This window comes from Athene noctua, chromosome 3, assembly GCF_965140245.1.
Source record: "Athene noctua chromosome 3, bAthNoc1.hap1.1, whole genome shotgun sequence".
In the NCBI taxonomy this organism is placed as follows: domain Eukaryota; kingdom Metazoa; phylum Chordata; class Aves; order Strigiformes; family Strigidae; genus Athene; species Athene noctua.
In genome coordinates, this window is record NC_134039.1 from 16,330,333 (window position 1) to 16,345,865 (window position 15,533).

Below are 15,533 nucleotides of genomic sequence, written 5' to 3' on the forward strand. Positions count from 1 at the left end.
TATTCTAAATCAACACTCCATTTTGCTGTCTGCACAGATGAGACTTTTAATGCTGGTTAATACTTTGTCTGGACAACACAGCATTATTTCTAATCTGAAACATAACTGGTTAAGTTAGGAGGGAAAAATCAAACCTCCTAAACTTCCTGAGTTCCTCTGGAAAAGATAAGTCACTTTTGATATCAGCCAGAGAATCATCTTCCAATAAATGGAACAGAAGGCATTTTGTTTCCTTAGCCGTGGGGAAAAAATACCTAATGTCTCTTTATTGTGAAATTATTACAATGAGTGGTATGTATAGTAGCTCATAGGCACATTTCACTTAATCAGCAGAGACTGCAATAGAAGTACTGTTTGCTGAGGATGCACAGCAAGATTTGAAATTGTAAGCAAAAGCTATTTTGTAGCTCTACTATGTCCAAATGTCATCCTGTAGAAACTGCTGACTTCTGGCAGTCTAGGCTTTAGAACAAATTAACTGCTTCTGTTACTGCCTGATAACTATCAAGTGACCTCTCATTACATTTGTTCTTCCCTCAGGCTACTATTCCCCTCCCAAGTGAGCCACAGTCACCATTGCCTACTTCAAGCACCTCCATGTCGCCAGTACCACCAGTGCAAAGCTTTCAATCTCCTCCAGCAAGTAGCAGTTCTGTCACAATAACAGCAGCTCCCTTTCAGGCTATGCAGACTGTAAGTGTGTAGCTTGAGGCCACGGAAGAATAATTGACAATAACGCTAATAACTTAGTCCAATACTGGGGAACTGGCTCCTCTTGATACAGTACAGAACTTGATAGATCATTTTGATGTTTTAATGTTAAAAACCTAGATTAGAACTCTGTTTCTTCAAAGCCATCAGAACTTAAAACACATCATCCAAGAACAGACGTCCTGGCTTTGCTCTGTATAGTCCCAAAATCTAATACTGGGACACCTTAGTGGCTTCAAGGAACTGAGGGTGAAGTCAGACCTGAAATAAACAGATTTATAGCTGTGCCCCAAGGTAGTTGACTGTACTTAAACTACTCTTATGTGTATATTTCAAATAATAAAGATTGCAGAGGAGAGAGAGAATCCTGGAGTATATAGCTATTAGGACTAAAAGCCTTCTTGAAGCTTGAACCTGTCTTGCTACTTTTTAAACTGTTTGCATTAGTGGGATAAAACTCAGTCCACTGGAATAACGGAAAATGTATCCTTGATATAGATTGGTGTAGCTCATTATCTCATCTTGTTAATGAGTAGTCAATATAGATGTCTAGGGAATAGTCCACACAGTCTGAGTGTGTTTCTTGCAAATGGATACTATTTTTTCAGGCCATACATCATTACTAATGTTATCTAACATTACTAACACTGCTACTGTCTGGTAATCTGCAGTGCAAGGTTAGAGGGACTCAGAGGAAGAGTCTCCATTTAGTTGTTAATGTTCCCTTCCCTGTACTTGATTTTATTTACTCATCTACTTCCAGAAGATGATAGAAACCTTCATTTAATATTCTTGCTCAAAAGCATGCTTAAAGAGGTAACTGATATTCTCTAAAGGCTTTCTTCATTTCAACAAATGTACCAGTGCAGTTCCACAAATTGCTGGACAATCTGCATCTTGCAGTATTGGGACATATGTAGTAGGACTTAGTGGAAGAAGGTAGCTAATAGCCTTTCAAAGCACAGGTATTAATGACTAAAACATCTGACATCCTGCTGTGGTCTGTAGTAAATCACTACCATAACTCTTTCTCCTTGGTTTTCTGTATTTGTAGGAGAGGTTCTTTTGTAGAGCCTTCAGAGGTATAGAATTTTGATATACATTATAAATAAGGCATGTGGTGATAAGGAGGTGGTTCTTTCTAAGCCAGATTTAAGTTATCCTAAGTGGTGATTTTTTTTATGAAAGTAGAGAAATAACAGTATGGTATGACCAAGGAATCAAGAGTCTTTTTGGGGACCCAGTCTAGAAGATAAGCATCTGTCATGATATAAATATGGAGTCTTAGTCTCAGTCATTCTGACTTTATCTGAACCTAGTGTCTGTGTTCACATGCTTTTGATCATAATGGTACCGCTGAAAGTTCACTTGAATTAATGCTGTGGTGTTTTCAGAGATGTTAAATATTCAAGATTTCTCTTAGCATTTTTGGGTCACTGGCAAACATCTGTCACTAAATAGCTAAGATGTTAATTCCTTTAGTGGCAGTCTTAAATTTTGCAGTGCAGGGGTTTTTTTCCCTGAACTGTTTAGATTCTTATTGCTACCAGGAAAGCACAGCCATTGGATTTTGGTAGATAGCCAGGAGTCAGGTGGTTCCTTGCCAAATAGTGGTAGTACAGTGACAGTAATGGAAGCATTTGATTACATGTCCTCAGATGTTTAAACATCCTGTTGCTGCCATTGTGCTTATGGAAGCTTAAAGGCAGATCCTACCTGCAGCCCTAGTCCTTTACTAGCCTTCCATTTGTAACCCTCACTATAGGAAAAAGTAGACCACTTGATATAAATACTCTAGGATGTGGATGTTGAGGATGCTATGCAGTCAGGCTGTCAAATTTCTTTTAGAAAGAGGATTGCTTTGGATCACTTCGATCATTTCATCTAGTAAGGTAAAAAACCAGAACTTATTATTTTATAATGGTTCAAAACTTATACTCAATACTTCATGAGCGGTTTCTGTGCTGGCTCCCTCTTAGGGGGCAGTACTTGATTTCTTGACCCTGGGAAAGGTGTTCATTCTCACTTTAAGTATACAGGCTTCTTCAAATAACAAGAACTGTGAAGCTGTGAAACTCTTCCTTGCCTCTATCTGTAGTTTTGACCTTGTCTGTCTTCAGACAGTTTATAGTCTTAGAAAATGGTCAGATACACCTCTAGGTTCAGTACCAGTACTGTTGACAGCTCTATGTGAAATTTAGATTCTCTTACTCAAGAGACTTTCTTACTTGATCTTGATACTGGTTGTCACTCTTGACAACATCAGTTCTGGTAATCTTGGGTTATTGGTTATCAAGCAATACCGTTACCGGCATCACTGAACTCTTCATTAGGTTTAACTAACAGTAATACCAGCACACCACCCTACTGCCCTGTCTATAACATTAAAATTTGAATTGCAAGACAGTTATCTAGGTTACATGTTTTCTGAGGGAACATAAAACAAGTAGGAGAGTTGAGGCTTAGTTTAGCAAGGGGGTTAAGATGTCTAATATGGTATTTAAGTGGATAGTAGTGTTGCATCAGGTTTCAAGACATGTATAAAGAACCAAGATCAGAAGATCATTGGTTAATGAACATGTATAAAGAACCAATCACCCAGATGTGAATATCTCATTATAGGCTGTCCCAGCTTCAGGTCAAAAGTTGTAGGACAGATAGTCAGTGGATTTCCTGTAGAAGGGGAATAGTTTATTGCATGGTAGCTATGGTTAGTCAAGCTGTTTCTTGGGTAGTAGCTATGTAAACAGGAGTAAGTTTTAGAAGTTTACTGAGAGAGAAAAGGATTAATTGAAGTACAATGTTCTTGATTATTTCTAAGAAACAGTTGTTCTAAAAACTGATCTAGGTATGTGGATTTAAACAATGGCATAGCAGGGTGGTGGCATTAGGCAGAGATTTCAGCTGGTAGTGTTAAGCACTTGTCTTGAAATATGTTGTAGGTATTTAAAGTGAATGCACCACTGCCTCCACGTAAAGACCAGGAAACTAAAGAGGATTCTTCATATTCAGCAGGATATAACCAGAGTTTCTCTACAGCAAGTACACAGACTCCTCCTCAATGCCAGTTGCAATCTTCTCATGTTGCAGAACAAACCTCTCTTTCACAAGAATCTCTGTCTTCAGGTGAGAACTGAACTTGTATGTGTATTTCAAGTAGTCTTTAAAGGTCTTCAGGTTATAGTAGTATTTTAATTCATTAACATGTGCTGCGAGTTGTTCTTAGTGAAATTCTTAAACACTGTTATGTAGTACCAGTTAGCATTCAGGTTATCAGCTCTAATCTAGTTGATGGTATGGTATGTAAGCTTCACTTTAGAATGGCTAGCAGGGTGAGAGGCTGATTCAAACCAGTTTCTGTACTAGTTGCATGGACAGTGTCACTTACATGTCTGAATTCCCAGTAGGTGGGAAATTCAAGTATGTAGTGATACTTGTCAGTCAAACAATTGTTTGCTTAGAATTGAAGCAATGATGAAATACTTACTTAGAATCACTAATTTGGTCCCTGGTGGTGTCTAGTGCTGGGACTTGCTGACTGCTAATTAAAGTTAGGGTAAGTTTTCAGTCTGACCTGAGGAATACTAGAAATCTAAGTGGACTCTTGAGTTGCCTTATTCAATGCAGAACTGACCTGCTTAACATTTAGATATTGTACCAGGTGAATTTATATGGCTGACACTAAATTTGAAATTAAACTAGGCCCAAATATGACTGCAATGGGTTCCAGGATGAAAGGAAGCTGACAACTAGGCATCTGGATTTATAAGACTATCAAATGACTCAAGAACGCTTAACTTCTGCCAGAGGAATCTTCATAGGAATTATACTAGAAATAGACTGTGTGAAGTCAGTGAGACATATGAAGAGCTCCTAAGTATAGCAGTCAGAAAAGCATGCTTAGCTTGAATGCTCCTTCTTATCACAGGTTAGAGGTGATCAGCCTTCTATACAGTTTTTTGAAGCTTCACAATCTTTGGATTAATCTTGTGCAGTGGCTCTGCAAGGACTTCAGAAAAGAGTTTAGACTGTCATTCTGGATCAGTTTTAAGCTTTCTAGATTGTTATAAAGCATGGTCCTGTGGAGACACATTCATGGTTGCAAGGCCTGTATTTAAAGCTAACAACTCAGCCACCCTGTGAATTAAAAGCATGACTGGATACCTGTTGCTTGGGGTTTAACCGCCCAGTAACATGTGGTAGGAATGTCTGTTGAAGAGACTGAACCCAAATATCTAGCTTTCCACAGCTGTCTTATTGCTATCTAAATAAGATTGAGTTTGTCTCATTTTGAAGGATGTCAATGCTGAGATGACCTAGTTTATCAGATAGACCACTGAGGTCTTGCTAGTAGAACAGTGTTGGTTCAAAGTGAAAATCTTAATCAGGTGTTACTTAACTTTATTCTAGTTTGGTTATTTTCTTGATGCTGCTGGCAAGCATGTTCTGGCCCATGCAACTGAATCTTGTTGAATACATTAGAGGCCTATGCTGACAGCCTGGACTGTCTACAGTGTGCTTTAGCAAGCATTAGTCTACAGAACAAAAGGGAGGATCCTCATTTATTTGAAGTAATGAAGGGGTAGGAGAACAGGATATTCAGAGCAGTTCAATCAGTCTCTGAACCTCCTAATACTGCCCTTGCTTCTTTAGGTGTGGTAAGTTATTACAGTTATAAAAGCTTTGAATTCATCTGTGCCTTCTCTTTTAAGCAGTGAATTATCAACCTGATGGAGCTGTTCCTGTCAGCAATGGTAGCCTTGCCTTTTATCCAGCACAGACTAATGTTATTCCCAGACCTGCCCAGCCTTACATTAACAGTCGTGGGTCTGTCAGAGGATCGGCTAGAGGTGGAAGGTCACTGGCTAATTCATACCGTTCCCCTGGTGGGTATAAAGGTATGTCTGTATTTACTACCACCTTAGGAAAAAATCTGATGTAGTAACACTAGAACAGGATTTAACACAATATGGTATTAAATTTAGTTTCTACATGTGAAACTTATGAAAACAGGACTTCAAGAGCAATGTGCAGATAAAGGGTCTTCTGCTGTAGAATTTAAGCAAGTTCATTGACTTTTATTTGTAGTCCCTGTACTTTGGGTGTCAGGTGAACTGGCAGAGCAATTTCATAGCCTTTTTAATTATGAAAATAGAAAATTTCACTAATAGGTTACTAAATTAACTGTGTAGACTTTTCTTGCTATTTCATTTACTGTTCTGAACTTTTTACCCCCTTCGTTCTTTCGTTCTTTGTCTTGGCATCTATCTTGCTAACATTCTGGGTGGGTATTTCCTCTTCAGGTGTCACTTGTGGTATTTGCCCAAAACCAGATACTCTTTGCTTATCACTTCTGTCTTTAATATTACTGGCAGAAACCAGGATTAAGAGGGGGGGAAATGTTCTGGATTAGTGGAGAGTCCTTCTGGATTAATAAACTGAAGAGTTTTAAGAGGACAATCCTTTGGTCTCTGCAAATCAGTTGCTATTCTGCTGCTAGCTGAAGTACTATAGAAAGCTTCAGCTGACTTCAAGCAGATACTAACTTAAGGTTGTTGGTAGCTGTGGCCTACTCCACTCTGAAGTGAAAGGGCACTTAGTCTGTGATAGTTGTTTCAGTTATTGGGCTTCGCTCAGTACCTTATAGGAACACATACCAGACAATGAGTTGTATAGTTCTAACTTAACAGCAGTTAAGGGTTTGGTAGTATCTCATACAAAATTGCTTCCAACTCCTCTTTGGTAGTTGGTCTAATATAGCTAAAGAGGCTGAATATTATAGTAGCACCTAAACATGTAACAGTAATTGCAAAAGTATTTCTTAATTCTATGTTAAATCCTGCCTCTGAGTCTAGCAAGTTTTGCAGCTATTCCATGAAGTCTCATTAGTATCACAGGCAATTGTTGAGGTCTGATGTTAATACTTTTAAACATGTAATTTTGATACATCAACAGTGGGTAGTTCTTAGTAGCTAATGAGATGAATTCTTTATAGTAGTTTAGAATTTGGACCAGTGTCTCACTAAGGAATAGATGTGTAATTGCATAGTTTAATAAACAATAAAAGATATTGAGTAATTGACTTTATTTGGACAGGTTTTGATGCTTACAGAGGCTCACCTTCAATAGGTAATGGCAACTATGGCCAGCTGCAGTTCCCTGGTAGAGATTATGCTGGAATGCCATATTCACAGAGGGTAAGTATTAACTTTGTTTCCAGTAGCCTTTTGAGCACTATATACAGAAGCTAAGTCTTCGAATACTGTAGCTTTTCATTATCTTAACAGGTGAACTATTCCTTACAAGCTGGAGATAGGTTTTGTTTCCTAGACAAAACCCTTTTTTGGAACAGTAGACAGCAGCTGATGTCAGTTCAGATGGATAACATCTCTGTATGATAGGTTGATTTTAGTCTGAATGGAATCTCTGAAATGCAAACAGATGGCAAAAGTGGTATAATAAGTATTTTCTATGGATTTTAAAGATGGTACTCAATGCTTCTGTAGCATAAAATAATGAACTCCTAAATGGACTAAGAATGTGCTTAGGCAAAAAAATAAAATGTCTAAAGGTTCCTGGTGGGAGAAGGATCTTCAGCTTTGAAATATTCTTTACAGAATCAGGGACTTCTAACAGACCTGAGACTTAAAGTATTGCAAAATGAACTGAACTGAGCATATAGTTCAGAAACTAACGATAGAACAAGCATTGAAATAGCTCTTCAGTGTCATACAAGCTATTGTAAAAGTAGATTTTTCCATAAATAAGGCTGTTTATCTGCATCTTAATTCTGAACTCCATTGTCTGTGCTGGCCCCACTTGTTCTCAGATTTCTTGTAGCCATCTTTCTAATACTTCTGTTCTCTTTTAGGATGTTAATTACCAGCAGTGCTATAAACGAGGTGGGATAACTAGTGGTCCTCGAGCAAATTCAAGAGGTAAGGCAAACATCAGGTTCCCAGTGGTATATACATGTGCTTGGATGTAGCAGATGAAGTGGAATGTTACTGTGAATAGTGAGAAAGTGTACTGTCACTGCTCAAACAGATCAAGCTTGGTATAAATTAACCAAGCTAGATGGAAGCTTAGCAGCAGATTTAATTTCACAGACATGTGAAGACACCAAATTGAGAACTAAGTTCTGACACAATGGTACCTTACTGAACTTTCTTCACAAATTAACTGACTAGGAAAACAGACAGAGGGTAGTTCCAGTGTTGCATTTAGCTTCTTCCCTTAATTGCATGGTCTTCCCTGATTCTGGGTAAGCTATCAGATCCCAGAAACTTTGTAAGATAACTTTTTCTATGAAAATTTTTTTGGGAATACAGCTTTACTCTGTACTTCCATGGAGTACAAAACCTAAAGCAATACATAAGACTAGCTGTTTGAATCCAATCATGAATAGCATGTATTTTGAGAAGTTGTAAACAAGATGATTTAATCCTGCTTTGTATGTGCTGGAGAAAGCTGGACGTAAAATGCTATAGGTAAGAAGTGAGATGAATAGTAACTAGAGATATGACGTATCATAAGAAAATTTTAGGATGCAGCAGGTAATATCTCAATCTGAGGAAGAACTCATAGAATATACTTCAGAGGAAGAGAATTAAATAAGGGATTGAGTAAAGAGTTGACAGAAGGACTCAGCATTAAGATACAGTAACTTCACTGAGATTTAGTGGATACATTAAAGTGTTCCAGTGGAAATAACAGTGGTTTGCAACTTGAGCATGACTGGTCTAAGTTTCTCAGATCTATCAGTGTTTTCATTCTAGACCCTTTTGACTTGAACATTTGAAAAGATAAACTGCTTTATTTTGGAGAGTGGGATCCAAAAAGCTTAAACAATTCTAGTTCTTCAGACTTAAAATATTCTATTATCGTAAGTTGATATGACTTACTTAGGATGCAGCTCCAGAAGAACAGTATTGAGGTAACTTGAAGTGCAAATTCAGATCATGAAGGTGACTAAATGACTACTTGAATCTTGGTAATTCTGTCAATTTTTTCAGAAATCACTCATCTCCACTGAGAAATTAGCATATGTTTTTTATGCTGATATACGTATGTGGCAAATAGAAAAGCTAGAACTATTGCATGCTACTGCCCTCTTCTACTTAAAAGTATGAAAAGTGATTTCTTGTGGTTAAATTATGGCCCATCTTGCTGAATGCAAGTGTGATGAATGTAAAACAGCTTCCAAGTTCTGTTCTCACTGGGGTCCTTTGACAACTTGATGTAGCTGAAAGGCAAATCTGTTGCAAAGCCCATACACTTGTTGCATAAGATTATGCCTCCAGGTTTAAGGGTATGCTTTTGTTGTTATACTTATTTATCATTGCTAATGATTTTTAACAGCAGGGTGGAGCGACTCCTCTCAGGTGAGCAGTCCAGAACGAGACAATGAAACCTTTAACAGTGGGGACTCTGGGCAGGGAGACTCCCGCAGCATCACCCCTGTTGATATGCCAGTGACAAGCCAAGCTGCCACCATACTACCAGTGCATGTCTACCCCCTCCCACAGCAGATGAGAGTTGCCTTCTCTGCCGCTAGAACATCCAACCTGGCCCCTGGAACTCTAGACCAGCCAATTGTGTTTGATCTCTTGCTGAACAACCTTGGAGAAACTTTTGATATCCAGCTTGGTAGATTCAACTGTCCGGTGAATGGTACATATGTCTTCATCTTCCACATGCTGAAACTGGCTGTAAATGTTCCCCTATATGTGAATCTCATGAAGAATGAAGAGGTCCTAGTGTCAGCATATGCAAATGATGGGGCTCCTGATCATGAAACAGCTAGTAATCATGCAGTCCTGCAGCTGTTCCAGGGAGATCAGATCTGGTTGCGTCTGCATCGGGGAGCCATCTATGGAAGTAGCTGGAAATACTCCACCTTTTCGGGATACCTCCTTTATCAGGACTAAAATCCAGTGCGATGTTTACAAAAGAGCTGCTCCAAACACTTTGGTGGAGGGGGGTGGGACTAGCTTTGCACTTACTACTGACTTTATAGAAGATATGTGGTTCCATTATCGGGGGAAATGATGGTCCTGTTGTGCAAGGTGAAATCATGGATTTGGGGTACTGAATCAGCACTAATTTGGCACTTTATCAGTTGTGATGTAGCCTTGCTAGTAAAGCTGTGAATGTATATTGTTTGCACTTACCCTAAACTGTATTAATGTCCAGCTTACTACACTATTGATTGCCTCAAGTATGGGCTATTCACAATGCCTTGTTGTGCCTCAATAAAACAAGTTAATATGCATTTTAGTATTAATCTTGCCAGTGGTCTTTATTTTTAAAATATAGCAAACTGAGCTTATTCCTGATGTGGGGTATACCTGCATATTACATAGAACTGGTCTTCAAGTTTCAGTAATACAGGGTAAACAGTATAGTTTAAGTGAGAGTACTTATTTGTTTAGTTTTTGCTTGATGTCATTCTCAAGAGTTTCCTTGATCAAAATGAATTCAAGATTTAGTTACAAACTTGCTTTTCTTTTTAACCAAAAGGTCAAGAAATTAGAAGTGAAATGCTACATACTTCGTTAGGACTACTTATTTTAAATGTATATCCTGTCAAAATGTAGCTTTGTCACATCACCTGGCCTTCAGTAGCAATGTAGTTGAAATTCTTAAACTTCAAAACAGTCACTGAAGGGTTGGTTCACACTTACTCAGCTGCAGTATATTTTAAAGTTAAAATTGACCCTTGTCAAGCACAATTGTATATGGCTTCCCTCCCCCATGAGACTTGAATCAGACTAATGCGAGTCATCTTCTTTCAGAAGAACTGCTGAGGAACTTAGTATTTGCAGTTGAAGCCTGCTGCTTGTATTTAAATCAAACCTGAATACAAATGTGAGGAAGTATTTATGAAATTCCTTTCTTACAGCTAATAGCCTATCTGTTGACCAGTCTTCAGCAATTGCTTGTGGCCTGAGAACAGAAAAGCCATGATGTGTGTCCTTGTCTAAGCTGCAGCATGTCAAATACTAGAGTGTTTCAATGTTTAAAATGGAAGTATGAACTAGTAAGACTGTGGGTCCCTAGTGCTCTCTACTTTCAAAAGCTTCAACAGTTGTTTTAGCAGTAGGAAGTACTTTAGTGTACTCCAGTAGCTAGTGCAAAAGCCTGACTGGTATATCTAAGGATGAACTAAAACTATGCAAAATAAAAATAGTTCAGTGATCTGCTTATTTAAATAAAAGTAAAAACCTAAATAGAGTAAACTTCAGACCTGATGTTACCAAGAAACAGCAGCTTTACCAGTTTCACAAGCTCCAGCTTCAAACAGTTCTTCTCTGCTACCATGCAGATGCCAAAACAAGTTGTCTGGCATGACTGTTAGTCAAGTAACTGGCTTAAAGATCTTGGGCTTACTCCAAGTTTAGATTTCTTTTTCATGTAGACTTTTAGAGGGTGATAATACTTCAAATTTTGGTTTAATCCATTTAGCAAGTTCTGAGTTGAGAAGTCTAGGTAGGATAAAGATTTAGGGAACCTACTTTTTACCAGTATGGACAAAAATGTCAAGCCTTAACTATTGAATACTAAGCCCATATTTTATAAACATGCTAATTCTGACTTTAGCCAATAGACTTACCCTCTATTGAGTATTATAGAAATAAGCGGCAGGACTTTAGGACTTTTTTCTTAGACTGTTAACTCCCCTTGTATATTAGTATGGGAATATAGTAGATAGGCTGAAGTGCCAGGATAATTTTTGTCTTACAATAGCATTGCAGCAGTGGACAGACAGACTTCATTGCTTTTCTAACAGATGTGCAACTCCAGATGTTTTTTTTCAGACAGGTGGAGAGTACTGGCCCAGTCATCCCTCTCCCAGGCTGTCTATATAGGGACTAGTAAATAAATGAGCACTATTGTGCATAGAGCCTTGCACTTCAGCCTGCCTTAGTGCAGGCTTCTTCATTTAGCATGCAGCTAATCCTACCTGGTTTTATTATATGTACTTGTTGATTGATATCATATGTTTTAAGAACAAGTTAACAGTACTTCTCAGCATTGCTAATTTGCCTATACAACCTCAGATGTGATTACTGTGAATACATGAAACACAGGTTGTGTTCTAATACTCCAGTTCAATTAAATCTGTACAACTGCTTGGTGCACCCATGTTACCATTTGTTTGAGACTCATTGTACTGGGAGCTATAGTAAAGCTTTTATGTATCTGTCTTGCATATATTTAAGATAGCTGAGATAAACTTCTATTTTTGAGCTGGTTGTCCCTCTGTAGAAGATGGATTTTGAAATTTCTAGCTAAAAGAATACACACTATCACAGCCACAAGTCTGCAGATATGATGAAACATGGAAACTAGTCATTATCCCATTCCTCAATAGTAAACTTGACTATAAATTGTATAATGGATGGCTCTAAGAAACTTCATATTTTTGTAGGCTTTATCAGCCTGGATTGGAATAATCTCTACCAGCTACTTTAAAATACAATGTGTGGTTTTCCCTGATATTTGTTATTAAAAAAATACAACTTGGACAATTCTTTTCCCATAGAACAACTGAAAATATGATTGATTTTATTCTGTGTTTTTCTCACATATTACCTTCTTGGCTAGAACTACTGGTTTTCACTGTGTTTCCAGACAGAGTCATGAGTACAGCTCTAGCTGACCTCTGTTACAAAAAGGAATATAATTACAATTGAACAGTTTTCAGACTAGATGTGACTCAGAAGGCTAATACTGAATCTTAAATGCGAAGACTATGTTTAAAAAAATGCTGCAGAAGACCAAGCAAAGCACCTATCTTTTTCACACCAAGAGCTGGCCAAAATCCACTGGTAGAAAATTGCTATTCTAATCTTCAAAATATCTAAACACATGACTTCATATGATTTCTCAGTGATGAACACTAGGATATTGATACCTTATAACTCATTCTTTATGCTTCTAGATTAATAATTGTTTTTGAAAGCTTCTCTAAGTATTTCAGAGTATTTAATGCATTATTTACTGACAGTTTTGGTCTGCCTCAGTATATGCAGACTAAAGACCTAGATGGATAGTCTACTTCTGGGCAAAGCATTTAACAGGTGAGTTTTACAACTTGAAAATATTTGAGGTAACACTAGTATAGACTTCATGTAAATACTGTCTGCTAGTACTTTTTTCCTCTGTAGCTGTTAAATGAAATTGCTTGAAGTGTTGCACTAGGTAATATGCCTTAGCTATATAAGGAAGATAATCAGGAGGTCTAATTAAAACATACACAGGGACATCACAGTTCTGCTAACTTCCTATTGCTGTCTTTGCTGTGCAAATCAGATACCACCTAAATTCTCTCCAGTTTTGTTACCTCGGGCAGCCTGCTGAAGATAAACTATAAGGATGAGGAGCTAACACTAGATTTTAGAGTGAATTTCTATGTTTCTTTCTCTGAAGTTCAGTGAAATACTGGAACTACCCTGAAAGGGGAAGATGTACTGGTTTTGGCTGGGATAGAGTATATTTTCATCAGAGTAGCTGGTATGGTGCTATGTTTTGGATTTGTGACCAAAACACTGTTGATAACACAGGGATGCTTTAGTTACTACTAAGCAGTGCTTACACAGTGTCAAGGCCTTCTCTGTTTCTCATGCCACTCTGCCAGAGAGCAGAGTGGGGGTGCACAAGAAGCTGGGAGGGGACACAGCTGGGACTGCTGACCCCAATAGACCAAAGGGGTCAAACCTCAGACTATATGATGTTGTGCTCAGCAATACAAGCTGGGGGAAGAAGGCGGAAGGTGGGATACTCGAGTTATGGCACCTGATGTCCCAAGTAACTGTTAAGCATGGTGAAGCCCTGCTTTCCTGGAAACAGCTAAACACCTGCCTGCCGATGGGAAGTAGTGAGTGAATTCCTTATTTTGCTTAGCTTGAGCGTGCAGCTTTTGCTTTACCTATTAAACTGTTCTTAACGCATGAGTTTCCTCACTTTTGCCCTTCCAATTCGCTCCCCCATCCCACAGAGAGGGAGGGAGTGTGAGTGGCCTGTGTGGTGCTGCGCTGCCTGCTCATGGGGTTCAACCATGACAAAGGGTTTCTTAAAGTTTTCAGAATACTAATGGACTGGTGATTTCTGTGTTTTTTCCAGGTTATGGAAGTGAGAGACCATGAATGATCTGCCAGAATTGTCATGGCTGCCTTTCTGCAGCTAAGAAATCTTCCATCCTGAGGCTACAGTGGTGGTGCAGAGAATGTCACTGTTCTGTTGTACTGGTTCAGTTTATGTACCTTTTCCTCCCTGACTGCTCTAAGTTATCTACAGCTGCTCTGACAAAGCAGTCAGTGGGGGAGAAGGCTTTGGAATTTTAACTCTGATCAAAGGCCTGGCATACATTTATCTGCTGCAAATCATCCTTGCTCTTTATCAAATCTATACAAGTCTTTTGAGAAAATTGTTTGAGAGTCTTGTGGAGGATATGAAAAGTCTGTTGTGTATTCTAATTGGAGATGTGCTAGACCATAACCAGATAAAAATAAGTTAACTCTAGTTATGCCCTTGTTCACAAGTCTCTGATCAACTTAATTTTGTGTCTTTTATCCCAACTATAAACAATTCTATTAAGACTGAAAAAGCTTATACATTTGTATCTGCTGATGGAACAATTCCAGGTGGTCTTGTACTTGGGGGGGGGGAAGGAAGTACTAATTTGGCTGGAGAGTACTAGTTCATACAACTTTTGGACTGTTTGGGTCTTAGATGAGTAAGGGCTGTGGTTGATATGGAGTTAAGGATTTATGCTAAGTACAAATCCAGTCACTTTGTCATTAGTTTACTACAGTGAAGTAAACCCTATATTGAAAACAGTGGATTACATTTAGCTTGTAGCATGTCACAAAAAGGATCATTGTCTTCTTTCTCATACTTTCCTGTGAGTATCTCTGATTAACTACAACTTACAACCATATGCTATCATAAAGGAACTTGGCTGGCATGGTAATGGAGCTGAAAGTATCCCAGCAGAAAGTATGTTACATATAGCATTCAGCTAAAGCCTGCATTTCAAAACAACCACAAGTCAAAGGACTAATTCTGAGTAACCTGCAATATGTAAGGCTCTTCCAGTTTTTCTCCACCTCCCAAAGTTCTTGAACTTGATCAAGTTATCTTGATAGCAACTCTGTCAGGAACTTGGTCAGATTTTTGTTGAGGTCAAACTTACGTTGCTTTAAAAATCCTTGGGTTCAGCAACTGAGTTTCAAAAGTGTTATACTGCACCTGGAGAGCTATTTAAAAAAAAATAAAAATCTTTGCTTTCCCTTATCTCCCCACCTCCCACTTACTCACATCCTTTTTTTTTTTTTTTTCTGTACTTGCAAGCTGGAGCAACTTGTATTTCATTTTACTTGTTTTTTTAGTTGCTTTGTATATCGCTTGCCCCTTTCACATTGTGTCTTCTCTCACCAGCAGTGTTAGATAGATGACAAGAAAATCTGAGAATTTGCAGAGTAGAAAAACAGATTTTAAAAAACCCAAACAACATTCTAATTCAGTTCCAGATCCATTATTTTGAAGTAGGTGAAGGCCAAAATATTAACAGAATCTTTGCTCTAACAAAAAGGCATACAAGTTCTTGCTTATAAGAAGTTACTTTCATCCTGAAGTTTTTGAACTTACATAGAAATATTTCAATTAATGATTAAACTTATTTTTAGAGTAACACAGCCACTGGTATTTATGGCGATTCATGTTTTACAGAAAGCAGTATCAGGCATACATCAAACCCAGCACATAGGTAGACTAAAATGCTTGCAACAATACTCCCACAACTAAATCACTGCTGA

At 38.2% G+C, this 15,533-nt stretch overlaps 1 protein-coding gene across 11 annotated transcripts in view; it reads left to right on the plus strand.

The window, feature by feature from the left end:
• CAPRIN2 (caprin family member 2) overlaps window positions 1–9,969 on the plus strand; it is a 34,232-nt gene extending 24,263 nt beyond the window's left edge. For 5 of the 11 annotated variants that reach the window (XM_074902076.1, XM_074902079.1, XM_074902077.1 and 2 more), the window contains 6 exons: window positions 541–693; window positions 3,654–3,837; window positions 5,424–5,609; window positions 6,808–6,908; window positions 7,583–7,649; window positions 9,073–9,969. In XM_074902076.1, coding sequence (XP_074758177.1) covers window positions 541–693; window positions 3,654–3,837; window positions 5,424–5,609; window positions 6,808–6,908; window positions 7,583–7,649; window positions 9,073–9,641 — 1,260 coding nt within the window. In that variant the 3' untranslated portion in view covers window positions 9,642–9,969. The remainder of the gene's footprint in view (window positions 1–540; window positions 694–3,653; window positions 3,838–5,423; window positions 5,610–6,807; window positions 6,909–7,582; window positions 7,650–9,072) is intronic. The other 6 variants (XM_074902078.1, XM_074902081.1, XM_074902085.1 and 3 more) reach the window with 3 other exon arrangements.
• The last annotated feature ends 5,564 nt before the right edge of the window (window positions 9,970–15,533 follow it).